This window comes from Schistocerca nitens, chromosome 2 (genome assembly GCF_023898315.1).
Source record: "Schistocerca nitens isolate TAMUIC-IGC-003100 chromosome 2, iqSchNite1.1, whole genome shotgun sequence".
Lineage (NCBI taxonomy): Eukaryota > Metazoa > Arthropoda > Insecta > Orthoptera > Acrididae > Schistocerca > Schistocerca nitens.
In genome coordinates, this window is record NC_064615.1 from 343472330 (window position 1) to 343486846 (window position 14517).

At 40.0% G+C, this 14517-nt stretch overlaps 1 protein-coding gene across 2 annotated transcripts in view; it reads right to left on the bottom strand.

Moving 5' to 3' along the window:
• The window catches only part of LOC126236151 (WD repeat and HMG-box DNA-binding protein 1), a 172918-nt gene that overhangs the window by 127247 nt on the left and 31154 nt on the right, over window positions 1–14517 (bottom strand). For both annotated transcript variants that reach the window (XM_049945236.1, XM_049945235.1), the window contains exon 5: window positions 10384–10623. In XM_049945236.1, coding sequence (XP_049801193.1) covers window positions 10384–10623 — 240 coding nt within the window. The remainder of the gene's footprint in view (window positions 1–10383; window positions 10624–14517) is intronic.

A 14517-nucleotide genomic window follows, 5' to 3' on the forward strand; every position in this document is an offset into this window, starting at 1 on the left:
AAACAACTCAAATCACTTAAGAAAGGCAAGTCTTCTGGTCCAGATGGTATATCAATCAGGTTCCTTTCAGAGTATGCACATACAATAGCGCCTTTCTTAGCGATCATATACAACCGCTCACTTGACGAAAGGTCTGTTCCCAAAGACTGGAAAGTAGCACAGGTCACAGCAATATTCAAGAAAGGAAATAGGAGTAACCCATTGAATTACAGACCCATGTCACTGACCTCAATTTGCAGTAGGATTTTGGAGCGTACACTGTACTCGAACATTATGAATCACCTTGAAGAGAATGACTTATTGATGCATAACCGACATGGATTCAGAAAATATCATTCTTGTGCAACACAGCTAGCTCTTTTATTTCCATGAAGTAATGAGTGCTGTGGACAAGGGATCTCAGATCGATTCCATATTCCTAGATTTCCAGAAGGGTTTTTATACCGTTCCTCACAAGCGACTATTAATCAAATTGCGTGCATATGGAGTATCGTCTCAGTTGTGTGACTAGCTTCATGATTTCCTCTCAGAGAGGTCACAGTTCGTAGTGATAGACGGTAAATCATCAAGTAGAACAGAAGTGATATCTGGCATTCCTCAAGGTAGTGTCATAGGCCGTCTGCTGTTCCTGATTTACATAAATGATCTAGGTGATAATCCAATCAGCCCCCTTAGACTGTTTGCAGATGATGCTGTAATTTACCACCCAATGAAATCATCAGACGATCAATTCCAATTACAAAATGATCTAGAGAGAATTTCTGTATGGTACGAAAAGTGGCAATTGGCACTAAACAAAGAAATGTGCAAGGTCATCCACATGGGTACTAAAAGAAATCCCATAAATTTTGGGTATACGATAAATCGCACAAATCTAAGGGCTGTCAATTCAACTAAATTCCTAGGAATTACAATTACGAGCAACTTAAATTGGAAAGACCATATAGATAATATTGTGGGGAAGGCGAAACAAAGACTGCGCTTTGTTGGCAGAACACTTAGAAGATGCGACAAACTCACTAAAGAGACAGCCTACATTACTCTTGTCCATCCTCTGCTGGAATATTGTTGCGCAGTGTGGGGTCCTTATCAGGTAGGATTGATGGAGGACATCAAAAAAGTGCAAAGAAGGGCAGCCCGTTTTGTGTTATCGCGCAATAGGGGTGAGAGTGTCACTGATATGATACGCGAGTTGGGGTGGCAGTCACTGAAACAAAGGTGGTTTTCTTTGCGGCGAGATCTATTTATGAAATTTCAATCAGCAACTTTCTCTTCCTAATGCGTAAATATTTTGTTGACACCCACCTACGTAGGGAGAAATGATCATCATAATAAAATAAAAGAGATCAGAGCTCAACAGGAAGATTTAGGTGTTCCTTTTTCCCATGCGCCATTTGAGAGTGGAATGGTAGAGAAGTAGTATGAAAATGGTTCGATGAACCCTCTGCCAGACACTCAAGTGTGAATTGCAGAGTAACCATGTAGATGTAAATGAACCAGACAATTGTGTGCCGAGCTAAATGTCGGTTGTAATGCCTTGGAAACAATGTTGGAACATCTTAGTTATCGCAAAGTCTGTGCGAGATAAGTACTGTGGATGCTACAGAAGAGCAAAAAGCTCATCAAATGGAAATTTGTCGGGACCAGCTGGATCAATATGAAACTGAAGGTGACAATTTTCTGAATGGCCTTGTCACCAGGGACGAGACATTGTGTCACCACTATAACCTGGAATCCAAAAGACAGCCCATGGAATGCAAATTCTCGGCCACAGAAGAAATTCAAAACACAGCTGTCTGCAGGCAAAGTGATATGTACAGTCTTCTGGGATAGCCAGGTTGTAGTTCTTTTGGATATTCCAGAGCCTGGAGAAACTGTCAATTCAGCACACTACAAGACGACACTGACTATGTTGAAAGCCCGAATTTCCAGGGTAAGACCAGAGAAGACGACCAACTTTCACCTGCAACATGATAACACCAGGACCCACACCAGCTTTGCGGCCACACAACTCATTGTAAAATTTGGCTGGAGTGTCTTACCTCATCCACTGTACAGTTCCAACTTAACACATTCAGACTTCCATCTCCTAGGGCCTCTGCAAGATGAACTACGTGGCAAACATTTTCAAGACTCAGATGCTGTTATCAAAGCTGTAAGAAAGGAGTTAGCCTCAGCTGGTTCTGATTTTTTAGAAGTGTGGCATGCAGGCCCTGGTTCATCGTTGGCAAAAGTGCATAATGAATGGCGGTGACTGTGTGGAAAAATGGCAGTCTGTAGATTAAATATTGCTTTATTAGCTGTGTTGTTGTGATTTATATATCTCCTGTAGTTTTCCTGAATAAAAATAGGAGGCATTATGTTCGGAACGACCCTCATAGCACTGATACTGTTACTCAGGCGCACACAATGTAGGGGCATAGGAGTGTGTGTGTGTGTGTGTGTGTGTGTGTGTGTGTGAGGGCGCGCGCGCGCACACACGTTCGCGTTTTGCTCTAGCCCTTCAAAGGGTAATTCCAAAAGCTAGCAAATTTTCTTTCATGTGAGTCCACTGACAACTCAATGCTTCAGCTTTTCGATGAGTGGTCTCCTTTAATCCTAAAATATACAAATATATATGTAGTATATAAAGGGAACCATCATTACCAAAAATCTTGAAAAGTACTTGACCAATTTACTTCAAATTTTTACAGAACACTAATAAACATTCATGTGAACAAAGTCGTTATCAGGAGAAACGAACCTGGCATTCTATGGATCGGAGCGTGGAATGTCAGGGTCCCTTAATTGGGCAGGTAGGTTAGAAAATTTAAAAAGGGAAATGGATAGGTTAAAGTTAGATATAGTGGGAATCAGTGAAGTTCAGTGGCAGGAGGAGCAAGACTTCTGGTCAGGTGAACACAGGTTTATAAATACAAAATCAAATAATGGTAACACTGAAGTGGGTTCAATAATGAATAAAAAAAATTGGAACTTGGATAAGCTACTACAAACAGCATAGTGAACACATTAATGTAGACAAGATAGACACAAAATCCACTCCTACCACAGTAGTACAAGTTTATATGCCAATTAGCTCCACTGATGATCAAGAGATTGAAGAAATGTATGATGCGATAAAAGAAATTATTCATATAGTTAAGGGAGTCAAAGGACTGGAATGCAAATGGAAGAAAAGTAGTGGGTGAGAAAGCCACCTGGTAGAAATTTGCACAGAGCATAAACTCATGATAGGTAACACTTGGTTTAAGAATCACGGAAGAAGGTTGTATACATGGAAGAGGCATGGAGACACTGGAATGTTGCAGATAGATTATGTAATGGTTAGGCAGAGATTTAGGAACCAGGTTTTAAATTGTAAGACATTTCCAGGGACAGATGTGGACTCTGGACCACAATTAATTGCTTATGAACTGTAAATTAAAACTGAAGTAACTGCAAAAGGTAGGAACTTAAGGCAATGAGACCTGTATTAATTGAAAGAACCAGAGGCTGTAGAGTGTGTCAGAGAGATCATTAGGAAACAACTGACAAGAACAGGGGGGGGGGGGGGGGGGAAGAAATGCAGTAGAAGAAGAATGGGTAGCTTTGAGACATGAAATAGTGAATGCAGCAGAGGATCAAATAGGTAAAAAGACGAGGGCTAGTAGAAATCCTTGGGTAACAGAAAAGATACTGAATTTAACTGATGAAAGGAGAGAATATAAAAATGCAGTAAATGAAGCAGGCAAACAGGAATATAAACATCTCAAAAATGAGATCGACATAAAGTGCAAAATGGCTAAGCAGGGATGGCTAGAGGACAAATGCAAGAATGTAGAAGCATGTATCACTAGGGGTAAGATATATATTGCCTACAGGAAAATTAAAGAGGCCTTTGTAGAGAAGAGAACCACCTGAATGAATATCAAGAGCTCAGATTGAAAACCCATCCTAAGCATAGAAAGGAAAGCAGAAAGGTGGAAGGAGTATATAGAGGATCTATACAAGGTTAATATTATGGAAATGGAAGAGTACATAGATGAAGATGAAATGGGAGATATGATACTGCGTGAAGAATTTGACACAGCACTGAAAGACGTTAAGTCGGAACAAGGCCCCAAGAGCAGACAACATTCCACTACTGAGACCCTTGGGAGAGCTAGCCATGACAAAACTCTTCCATATGGTGAGTGAGATGTATGAGACAGGTGAAATACTCTCAGACTTAAAGAAGAATATAATAATTCCAATCCCAAAGAATGCAGGTGTTGACAGGTGTGAAAATTACCGAACTATCAGTTTAGTAAGTCACAGTTGGAAAATAGTAACATGAATTCTTTACTGACGAATGGAAACACTGGTAGAAGCCGACCTAGGGAAGATCAGTTTGGATTCCATAGAAATGTTGGAACACGTGATGGAACACGCGATATTGACCCTACGACTTATCTTAGAAGCTAGGTTAAGGAAAGGCAAACGTACATTTCTAGCATTTATAGACTTAGAGAAAGCTTTTGACAGTGTTGACTGGAATACTCTCTTTCAGATTCTGAAGGTGGCAGGGGTAAAATACAGGGAGCGAAAGGCTATTTACAATTTGTACAGAAATCAGATGTCAGTTATATGAGTCGAGGGGCATGAAATGGAAGCAGTGGTTGAAAAGGGGGTGAGACAGGGTTGCAGCCTATTCCCAATGTTATTCAATCAGTATATTGAGCAAGCAGTGAAGGATACAAAAGAAAAATTTGGAGTAGGAATTAAAATACATGGAGAAAAAATAAAAACTTTGAGGTTTGCCAATGGCATTGCAATTCTGTCAGAGAGCGCAAAGGATCTGGAAAAGCAGCTGAATGGAATGGACAGTGTCTTGAAAGGAGGATATAAGATGAACATCAACAAAAGCAAAACAAGGATAATGGAATGTAGTCGAATTAAATCAGGTGATGCTGAGGGTATTAGATTAGAAAATGAAATGCTTAGAGTAATAAATGAGTTTTGCTATTTGGGGAACTGATGATTGTCGAAGTAGAGCAGATATAAAATGTAGACTGGCTATGGCAAGGAAAGCGTTTATGAAGAAGAGAAATTTCTTAACATCGAGTATAGATTTAAGTATCAGGAAAGAGTAGAAGCTTTTGAAATGTGGTGTGTCTGAAGAATGCTGAAGATTAGGTGGATGGATCAAGTAACTAATGAGGAGGTACTGAAAAGAACTGGGGAGAAGAAGAATTTGTGGCACAACTTGACTAGAAGAAGGGATTGGCATCAAGGGATCACAAATTTAGTACAGGAGGAAAGTGTGGAGGGTAAAAATCATAGCAGAAGACCAAGAGATGAATACAGTAAGTAGATTCAGAAGGATGTAGGTTGGAGTAGTTATTCAGAAATGAAGAGGCTTGCACAGGATAGAGTAGCATGGAGAGCTGCATCAAACCAGTCTCTGGACTGAAGACCGCAACCACAACATACATTTTTCAAACAAAAATTCTAAACGCAAAAAAATGCTGCTTTGATTTCTTCCTCGAAGTTGGTTTTCACAGAAAACAAAAAAGGCTTGTTTATGGCTTACCAGCTTATGGTTAGAATACTACCACAGAATATGAATCTGCAATAACAATAAACAAGGCTCAAAATCAGAGAGAGGGGGAGGAGTAGATGAACAGCGAGGGAGAGGAGGAGGAGGTGATGGTCAAAGAGAGGAGGAGGATGAGGTGGAGGACAGAAAGATGGTGGGTGGGAGGAGAAGATTATGACTCATACCCAATTTCAACACATACTTAGCAATTGTGAAGCATTTGCTGGGTTCAATAGTAAATAAAGTAAAACAGCACAATTTGTGTGATCAGAAGCTCCATCTAGCAAACATTTCTTTAGGAACTAGATTATGACAACATTCAAAAGTGTTGCCTTTATCATAGTATTCATTAGTTTGAATCTCTGCCACAAATTAAAACTTTTTACAAGATTGGGATTTGAACTTGACAAGCTGTCTGCATGTCAGCATTCTACAATAATCATCAACTTTAATTTGTCAATTCTTCACTTCTACAAGTTCCACAGAGGCCTTTTCTATGACTACCACCTTTAAAAGAAAGAAATATGTAATGCAATGCTTTAACAACCTGGAGCCAATATCTAGGTTTAATCTTTAATTTTGTACCTCTGAGTGTCCTTCAGATATCTCACTGTGAGAATTTTCCATGAAATACAGGAAACTAGATTATAACAATGGGTTTCCAAGTATTTCTAATTTGCTTTAAAAGTTGTGTAATAAAATAGCCTCATCACTGATTCAAAAGAGTTCTCTCAATATTTCTTAATTTGACACTCAGTAACCTCTCTTAATGCCTTTACGCTCTTAAGACATTCGTTTAACTGCTCCGTTAAGTAAATTTATGTCAATATGGCCTACTTCATAAAATGAAAAGTAACACACCAAAGCAGAAATAATTATTCCATATACAGGGGTTAGGCAAAATACAGGGTGATTCAAAAAGAATACCACAACTTTAGGAATTTAAAACTCTGCAACGACAAAAGGCAGAGCTAAGCACTATCTGTCGGCGAATTAAGGGAGCTATAAAGTTTCATTTAGTTGTACATTTGTTCGCTCGAGGTGCTGTTGACTAGGCGTCAGCGTCAGTTGATGCTAAGATGGCGACCGCTCAACATAAAGCTTTTTGTGTTATTGAGTACGGCAGAAGTGAATCGACGACAGTTGTTCAGCGTGCATTTCGAACGAAGTATGGTGTTAAACCTCATGATAGGTGGTGTATTAAACGTTGGTATAAACAGTTTACAGAGAATGGGTGTTTGTGCAAAGGGAAAAGTTCTGGACGACCGAGAACGAGTGATGAAAATGTAGCACGCATCCAGCAAGCATTTGTTCGCAGCCCAGGAAAATCGACTCGCAGAGCTAGCAGAGAGCTGCAAATTCCACGATCAACTGTATGGAGAGTCCTACGAAAAAGGTTAGTTATGAAACCTGAACGTCAACTACCCGAGGCGATGGATCGGCCGCCAGGCAGCCCGTGACAGAGCACTTCATCACTGGCCTCCAAGAAGCCCTGATCTTACCCCCTGCGATTTTTTCTTATGGGGGTATGTTAAGGATATGGTGTTTCGGCCACCTCTCCCAGCCACCATTGATGATTTGAAACGAGAAATAACAGCAGCTATCCAAACTGTTACGCCTGATATGCTACAGAGAGTGTGGAACGAGTTGGAGTATCGGGTTGATATTGCTCGTGTGTCTGGAGGGGGCCGTATTGAACATCTCTGAACTTGTTTTTGAGTGAAAAAAAATCTTTTTAAATACTCTTTGTAATGATGTATAACAGAAGGTTATATTATGTTTCTTTCATTAAATACACATTTTTAAAGTTGTGGTATTCTTTTTGAATCACCCTGTAATGCGAACAGTGGTAGTAATGGGATGGTTGTGTTTGATAGTCAACAACACAGGTAATGCACTTGTCGCGGTGGACTGCACGTGTTCAGTACGAACTAGGCATCAGTGCAGGTTGTTTATGAGTAGTGCAGACTTCGTATTTGCATTCAAAGGGCGAAGTCGACTTGCAATGAAAGACCTAACAGAGTTCCAAAAACAACACAAAACTACAGTGGCTAAAGTGACTGCAGAGCTCAATAGACATCTTTGAAACCCCAAATCTATCGACACTGTCTGCTGAGGACTCCATAAAGCGAATATTCATGGACAAGCTGCTATACCAAAACCATTTGTGATGACAACCAATGCAAAGAAGTGTCGGGCGCACAAATCCTGGATGGCTGATCAGTGGAAACACGTCATATGATCCGACGAGTCAACGTTTTCATTATTTCCAACACTGGGCCAGGTTCACGTTTAGAAAACCCCAAAACGAAGCCTACAATCCTGATTGCCTCATTTCAACAGTTAAGCATGGAGGCTGAAGTGTGATGGTGTCGACAGCCATCTCATGGTATTCTGCTGTTCCCATCATTACTCTTAAAGGCTGTGTTATAGCCAACAATTATGTGGACATTTTAGGTGATCAAGTGCACCCCATGATTTAATCATCGTTCCCAATGATGATGCTATATTTCAGGATGATAATGCACCCATTCACACAGCCAAGACAGTACAGTCGTGGTATGAGAAGCACACAGCTGAACTGCAGCATCTTCCCTGGCCAGAGCAATCCCTGGACTTGAACATTATCAAACCCCTGTGGACGGTATTGGAGCACAGACTCCACAGCAGATTTCCACCTCCTCCATCATTACAGGAGTTAGAAGAGGTTCAGATCTAAGAGTGGCACAACATTCCACTGCAGACTTTACAATCATTATATGCCAGTATTCCAAGAAGAATCACAGCTGCATTACGGGCAAATGGGGGTCCAACCCCTCATTAATACGCCATTCCCAAGTAAGTACAGGTGTTCACATTATTTTGCCTATCCCTGTATATGAACTTTATAGCACTGTAAAGTGTAATGAAATTAGGCTTGCTATGACAGCAGCTACATTTAAAGAGTTAAGATGCTCAGAAAACAAAGATGATAAATATGTCAAATATTTAAAACAGAATGATGAACAATCATAATTTCTATGAAATAGAAATAGGAGAGAAATTAAGAGGCAAACAATGCCTAAAAATAGTAAACAATGAGCACCCTGGAGCAACTACTGGTCCATAAACACAGATTAGAATGAACAAGTGAGACACTTAAGCACTGTGGCAGGAGCAGCAAAGGCATTGTTGGTAGATCATATTACTTAAGTTAAAGATGGAGTCAGTGCAGGCCTTGATGCTTTAGCTCAATTTCACATGTTGGTGACTTGTCAGTTTCACTTAGGAAATAGGATGATGGTTTTAGGTTGGGGTTGGGTTGTTTGGGGGAAGAGACCAAACTGCGAGGTCATCAGTCTCATCGGATTAGGAAAGGAAGGGGAAGGAATTCGGCCGCGCCCTTTCAAATGAACCATCCTGGCATTTGCCTGGAGCGATTTAGGGAAATCACGAAAAACCTAAATCAGGATGGCCGGATGCGGGATTGAACCGTCGTCCTCCCGAATGCGAGTCCAGTGTGCTAACCACCGTGCCACCTCGCTCAGTGATGGTTTTAGGTAACCGTCTGCATCTACATCCATACTCTGTATGCCATCTTATGGTGTGTGGCACAGGGTACTTATGGTATCACTATCTCTTCCCCCTTTGCTGTTTTATTTGCAAATGGTATAATTTCCTTGTCTTTCTTGTTGTGTTCATTTCTTAAGACATATATGAGAGGAAGTAATATGTTATTTGACACTTCCCAGAATGTACTATCTCAGAATTTCAATATGAAACCTCTCCATGGTACACAACTCCTCTCTTATCGTGTCTGTTGCTGGAGTTTGTTGAGCATCTCCTTAACGCTCACACACCAACTAAACAGCCCGTTGATAATATGTGCTGCTCTTTGTTGTTTTTTTCTGTTTCTTGTATTAATTCAACCTGGTATGTGTTCCAGGTCTGATGACCTATTACTAAAGAGAGAAGAAGAAACGGATTACGTATTTACAGTACCAAAACTGAAAGCACTCTATGCTGTTTGATGTTTCTTTGAACAGTCAGCAAAACTCAAGGTTGTCACTGAGTTGGAACAAGATGGCCTGGTTTCAACTGCTGCAACCAAAGAATGTGAGTTTTACAGTTATGCTTATCTGCCACAGGTGTCCGGCCACCCTTACTATTCCCAAATACACTGCACATCACGTGTTATGTTTACAATGAGACACAAGGGATAGTCTTAAATTCATCACTATGAAACAAATTTGTCTGCCTGCTGTCTCCCATTGGCTACTTACAAATATCTGCCAAGACACAGGTTGACATTCCTGTCACACTTCATGACACGGCTGCACACACTGCTCAACAAAAAACCTAAATACCAAAACTGGCCCTTCTTTCAATATTTACTGATAAAACTGATTAAAAATCCTCTCAGAAGAACAGTGCAGTAGGATATCAGTATTGATATGATCACAGAGCAAATTTCTCAATTTACAGATAAGAGTTTACTGAAATAAACCTCTCAAATTGATTACAAATGTATGGTATACTGCAATATACACTAAGATTGCTGGCTGTCATCTGCAACACACTACTGTGCTCACTATATGGGCACAGGGAGTTCAGATGGTAGAGAATCGCACACGAAATTCAGTGATCTACATTGTTGCCAGAAACGTTCAAAAATAATAAGGTGCTTTCAAGCTGTTAATTTTTCCTCTTTGGAGCCTGAAGCTAATTCTTTATCTTTATTAGATAACAATTCTTCAAAATTTTATCAGTCTGAGTCATCAATGGAGTAATAATCAAAACAACAACAACAACAACAACAACAACAGCAAGAACAACAAGCAACTAACCTTTCTTGCTTTCTCATCTCCCAATGACGCCACCTTTCGCCAGGATGCACGCTCATACAGTCGTACATTACGATCCTCAGGTAAGGCCAAATAACGGCCTGAGGTAGGCTGCCAAGATGGCCGACAGAGTACCTCTGTTGTGTAGAAAGAATTGCTCACCGGAATACACTGCCACGTGTACTCTGTCTCTAGTGTGTCCAGGGACCACACTCTTGCTGTTCCATCACAGCTTGAAGATACCTGTATTAACAGAAGGAAAACAAATCTGAAAATAACAGATGCTGCAAGGCACTAAATCAGGAGCATAACCTCCCCATTACTTCTCATCACACTACAAAGTTAGCAAAGAGAAACAAGATGGACATCCGACTGGGCTGTTGTTCCAATACCACTTTGACTAATCCCACTGTGCTGTTGTCCAAATCATACTATGACCATGCAATATAAATATACTGTGTAAACCTTTTTCTCTCGTATTTCAGTTTTCATTTCTAAACTGATTCGCAAGTCGTTATGGGCTGGAACTGTATTGAAAATCTCTGGGATCACATAGAAAAACACATCATATGTCAGGGGAGCTTCCACACAATATAGATGGCCTCACAGGCACTTTGATGACAGAACTGGTTGGCATCTACATACTTACAACATCCATGCCATAGTGAATCAAAGCTACACAATTAATGCAGTTTCAACCCTAAAAAGCACTGCAAAACTAGTTTCACTGCATACAATAACCTTGTAGGAAACATTTTTCCATCATTATTTACATTTACACAATTCCAAAAAAAAAAAAAAAAAAAAAAAAAAAAAAAAAAAAAAAAATTAAGACGGCAAAAATATCCCACTATTTCAGAAAGTGGGCACTCTAATAACAGATAATGACAGTGTTTAAAAAGATGAGAGAGAGTTGTGTATAGCGGTGCTGTGAATAACTGAAAATTTTATGACAGATGGCAAGACTGCCGTTAACATCAAGTGGTGATACTACCAGTTTCTGTAATAACATCTGCAACCAGTACCAGTGGCTCCAAAACCACTATCTCGTGACCCATTCAATGAATTTGCATTTTTGATGAGGCTAAAGAAGACAAATTACTGTATAAATAGTCCATGGGAGCACTACAAAGTGTTCCACATAACTTATTCAGGAAGCCTCTTTCATTTCTTGGGCAGATCTGACATTTTTTTGTTATATAAACTGTCTACTCTTGTAGATCCTGTATCCTTGCCTTTTGAGATAACATGTGGCTCAAACTATCATTTTTGTAATTAGGCTTACATTGTTCCATCTAGGCTAAAATTTTGTGAATGAAAACATTGTCCAGGTAGGCTGTATAACACAGTCCATCTGGACCAGGTTTTTATTCACAAAACACACTGAGGCTGTGGCTCTCCACAAAAATAAAATTTTAAGATACGCTAAAATTGCTTTAAAACAAGAAAATATCCAACATATTATATCGTGACTGATCAGCAGGCCTTAACAAAGTAAGTTGTAAGTGTGATTTTACCTGCATTCAAATTCTGTAATTTTTAATGTGGAATTATGTATGCCAGACAAAAGAATCTGCAGTGAATCCTTGAAGTTGTACAACTCTCCATTTAAAGAAATATTCCAAATCATGTGAGTGGTTGACAAGTGTGGACTATAGAAAGGCAGAGCTAACAGACAGCAAAAGTTTTTGAATTCCATTTGTCTAGCCAGCACCACTTACATATTTTCTCACCTGAAGTCAGACTAAGCAGAAAGTTCACCAGACTAAGCACCATGGGATCAGCAATCAGCACAGAGTACAAAAGCAATCAAAAAAATCTGCAGTATTGTTTCTGCATGAAGATGAAAGTGCCACAGGTTTCTACCTTATGATGTTTGTAAAAAAAAGAGGAGGTATGCAGCTAGTGGGTGGCAGATTTGTTGACACAGCAGATCAACCAATTAATGTCTCATCATAATGTCAATGTTGACCATGGTTGATTAAGATTCTGGAAGCACTCGCACAGCTGATCATTGAATGTCCGATCTGCGCCTGTGACTGAAATACAGCAGGGGTCGGTACCTCAGAAGATTTTGTGATCAAGCACATTGTCATACCAAACCCCGCACATACCCAAATGCCAGCAGCAATCAGATGTAGACACTTTGTCCGATTGCTGGATGCGCCACAAAGTCTGTTTGTGAGCGACCAGTGTGCATGTAAGAAATATCTGGTTGACATTGGCTCTGATCTGTGGATCTTCCCATGAACAATACTACACTGGTATAGACCACACATCATTCTGTTTAGCTGCAGGAAACAATACTATTGCGACGTACAGCACATACCAACTTGCACTGGACCTAGACCTATGCCAGGAATTGGCACAGATGCTGCAGAGCTAATAATACGAGCAGACTTCCTGTCATACTGCCTGACATCGCCGACACACGCCTGGTCAACCAAACCACCAGCCTAATGGCTGCAGCATCCAGATGCCACACAGCCATCCTATACACCAAGCTGACTGAAGCCACAGAGAGTGAGTATGCCACCCTACTTTGAGATTTTCTGGCACTGACAAAACCTCCAGGTATGTCTACGGAAGTGAAGCATAACAACGTCACTATATAAAGATCATTGAGAGACTGCCATCATCCTGTTGGCTGTGAAGGTTAGGCCCAGATTGGTTAACAACTGCCAAAGCCAAGTTTGGCAGCATGATTTGTGAGGGCACCATGCGACCATCCAGTAGCCCCTGGTCTTCGCCATTGTGTCTCGTGCCAAAGAAGCATGGTGTGTGGCGTCCATGCGGAGACTCGATGGCTGTACAGTGCCAGATCATTATCCAGTAATGTTACTGCATGATTAAAACTACATATTGAGTGGTGCCTGCCTGTACTTTAGCTTTCTTTGTATGTATTTTTACTCTTTGTCTTTGAAATCTATGAACACTTGCAATTCGAAAGTGGTTTTGGTATATCAAATCCTGTACAATTTATTTACTGTTTAAGAAAATGTAGTCAATATCATTTTCTTTTTCATCCTGCCTGGTAAATCTCTGCCAACCTGGGGATCTGGGCGACTTTTTCTAAGTCTATCCATTTTCCTAAACCTCTCCAGTCCTTTTTCTTCACCACTCTCCCTTCCCCTTCAGCCAATCTGCCAGAATAAGAAGCCACTTGCTCCAAAAACTTGTAAACTGTAATATCTTTAAAGAGTATGTTCTCCTGACACTGCTTGGTGATTACAGACAACGTATCGGGCATCTAAAAAGCAAATACTTGTGCCAAAGTTACACACACGAGTCACTAAAGTGAATACAGTACAACAGGCATTCGTATGAAATCGTAAAATTTGTGGTGACAAACTGAACTGTAGCATAGCCCGAAATCTAGGTTAGGTTGAACGGTGATAATCTGATTAAAAGTTGCCAGTGCCAATGAATGTGAATGTGAGAGAGAGGCTGAGTTGCCAGTGCCAATGAATGTGAATGTGAGAGAAAGGTTGTGCTAACAGACTGACCTGTAGCATGGCCTAATGTTTATTTTCCTGCCAAACTTAATTGGTCAATTGTATCATAGTCATCTTAGTTGCTTATTTACCATCAATTTGACTAAATTATGTGAAGGATGTAGGAACTTTTATAGTATTTTATGATCTAAATACACCAAGAATGTCTAAACAGCTTTCTAGTAAATATGTTCAAAGAAACTGCAACAGAAAATCTATACACACACTATATGATTCAAGGACTTTAATAGCATGTGTCAGTAATCTACAAGAAGTTCCATATATCTTGACCAACCAAAATAATTTTTCGTCCAGAAGCATAATAAAACATGTATTAAGAAAATGTTTCTTAGCAACCAGGGGGGACACTAAATAGCATGATGGTCTTTTTTGTAACTTTTTTTATTTTGAAATAAACAACGGCAGTATGTCTTTTTTAAAATATGACACTATTTTTTATTTGTTACTCCACTTCCTCTCTTCAGGAACTGTTCACATAAACATGACTTTATTAAAAATATAACACAAAACTGACACTCTCCTGTGCCACCAAACAGAGAGGGTACCAATGGTAACATAACTTATCCACAAGCTGGAGTTGACAGTAAACAAATGGAAATGCAAGGTAAATGCACACCAGTCA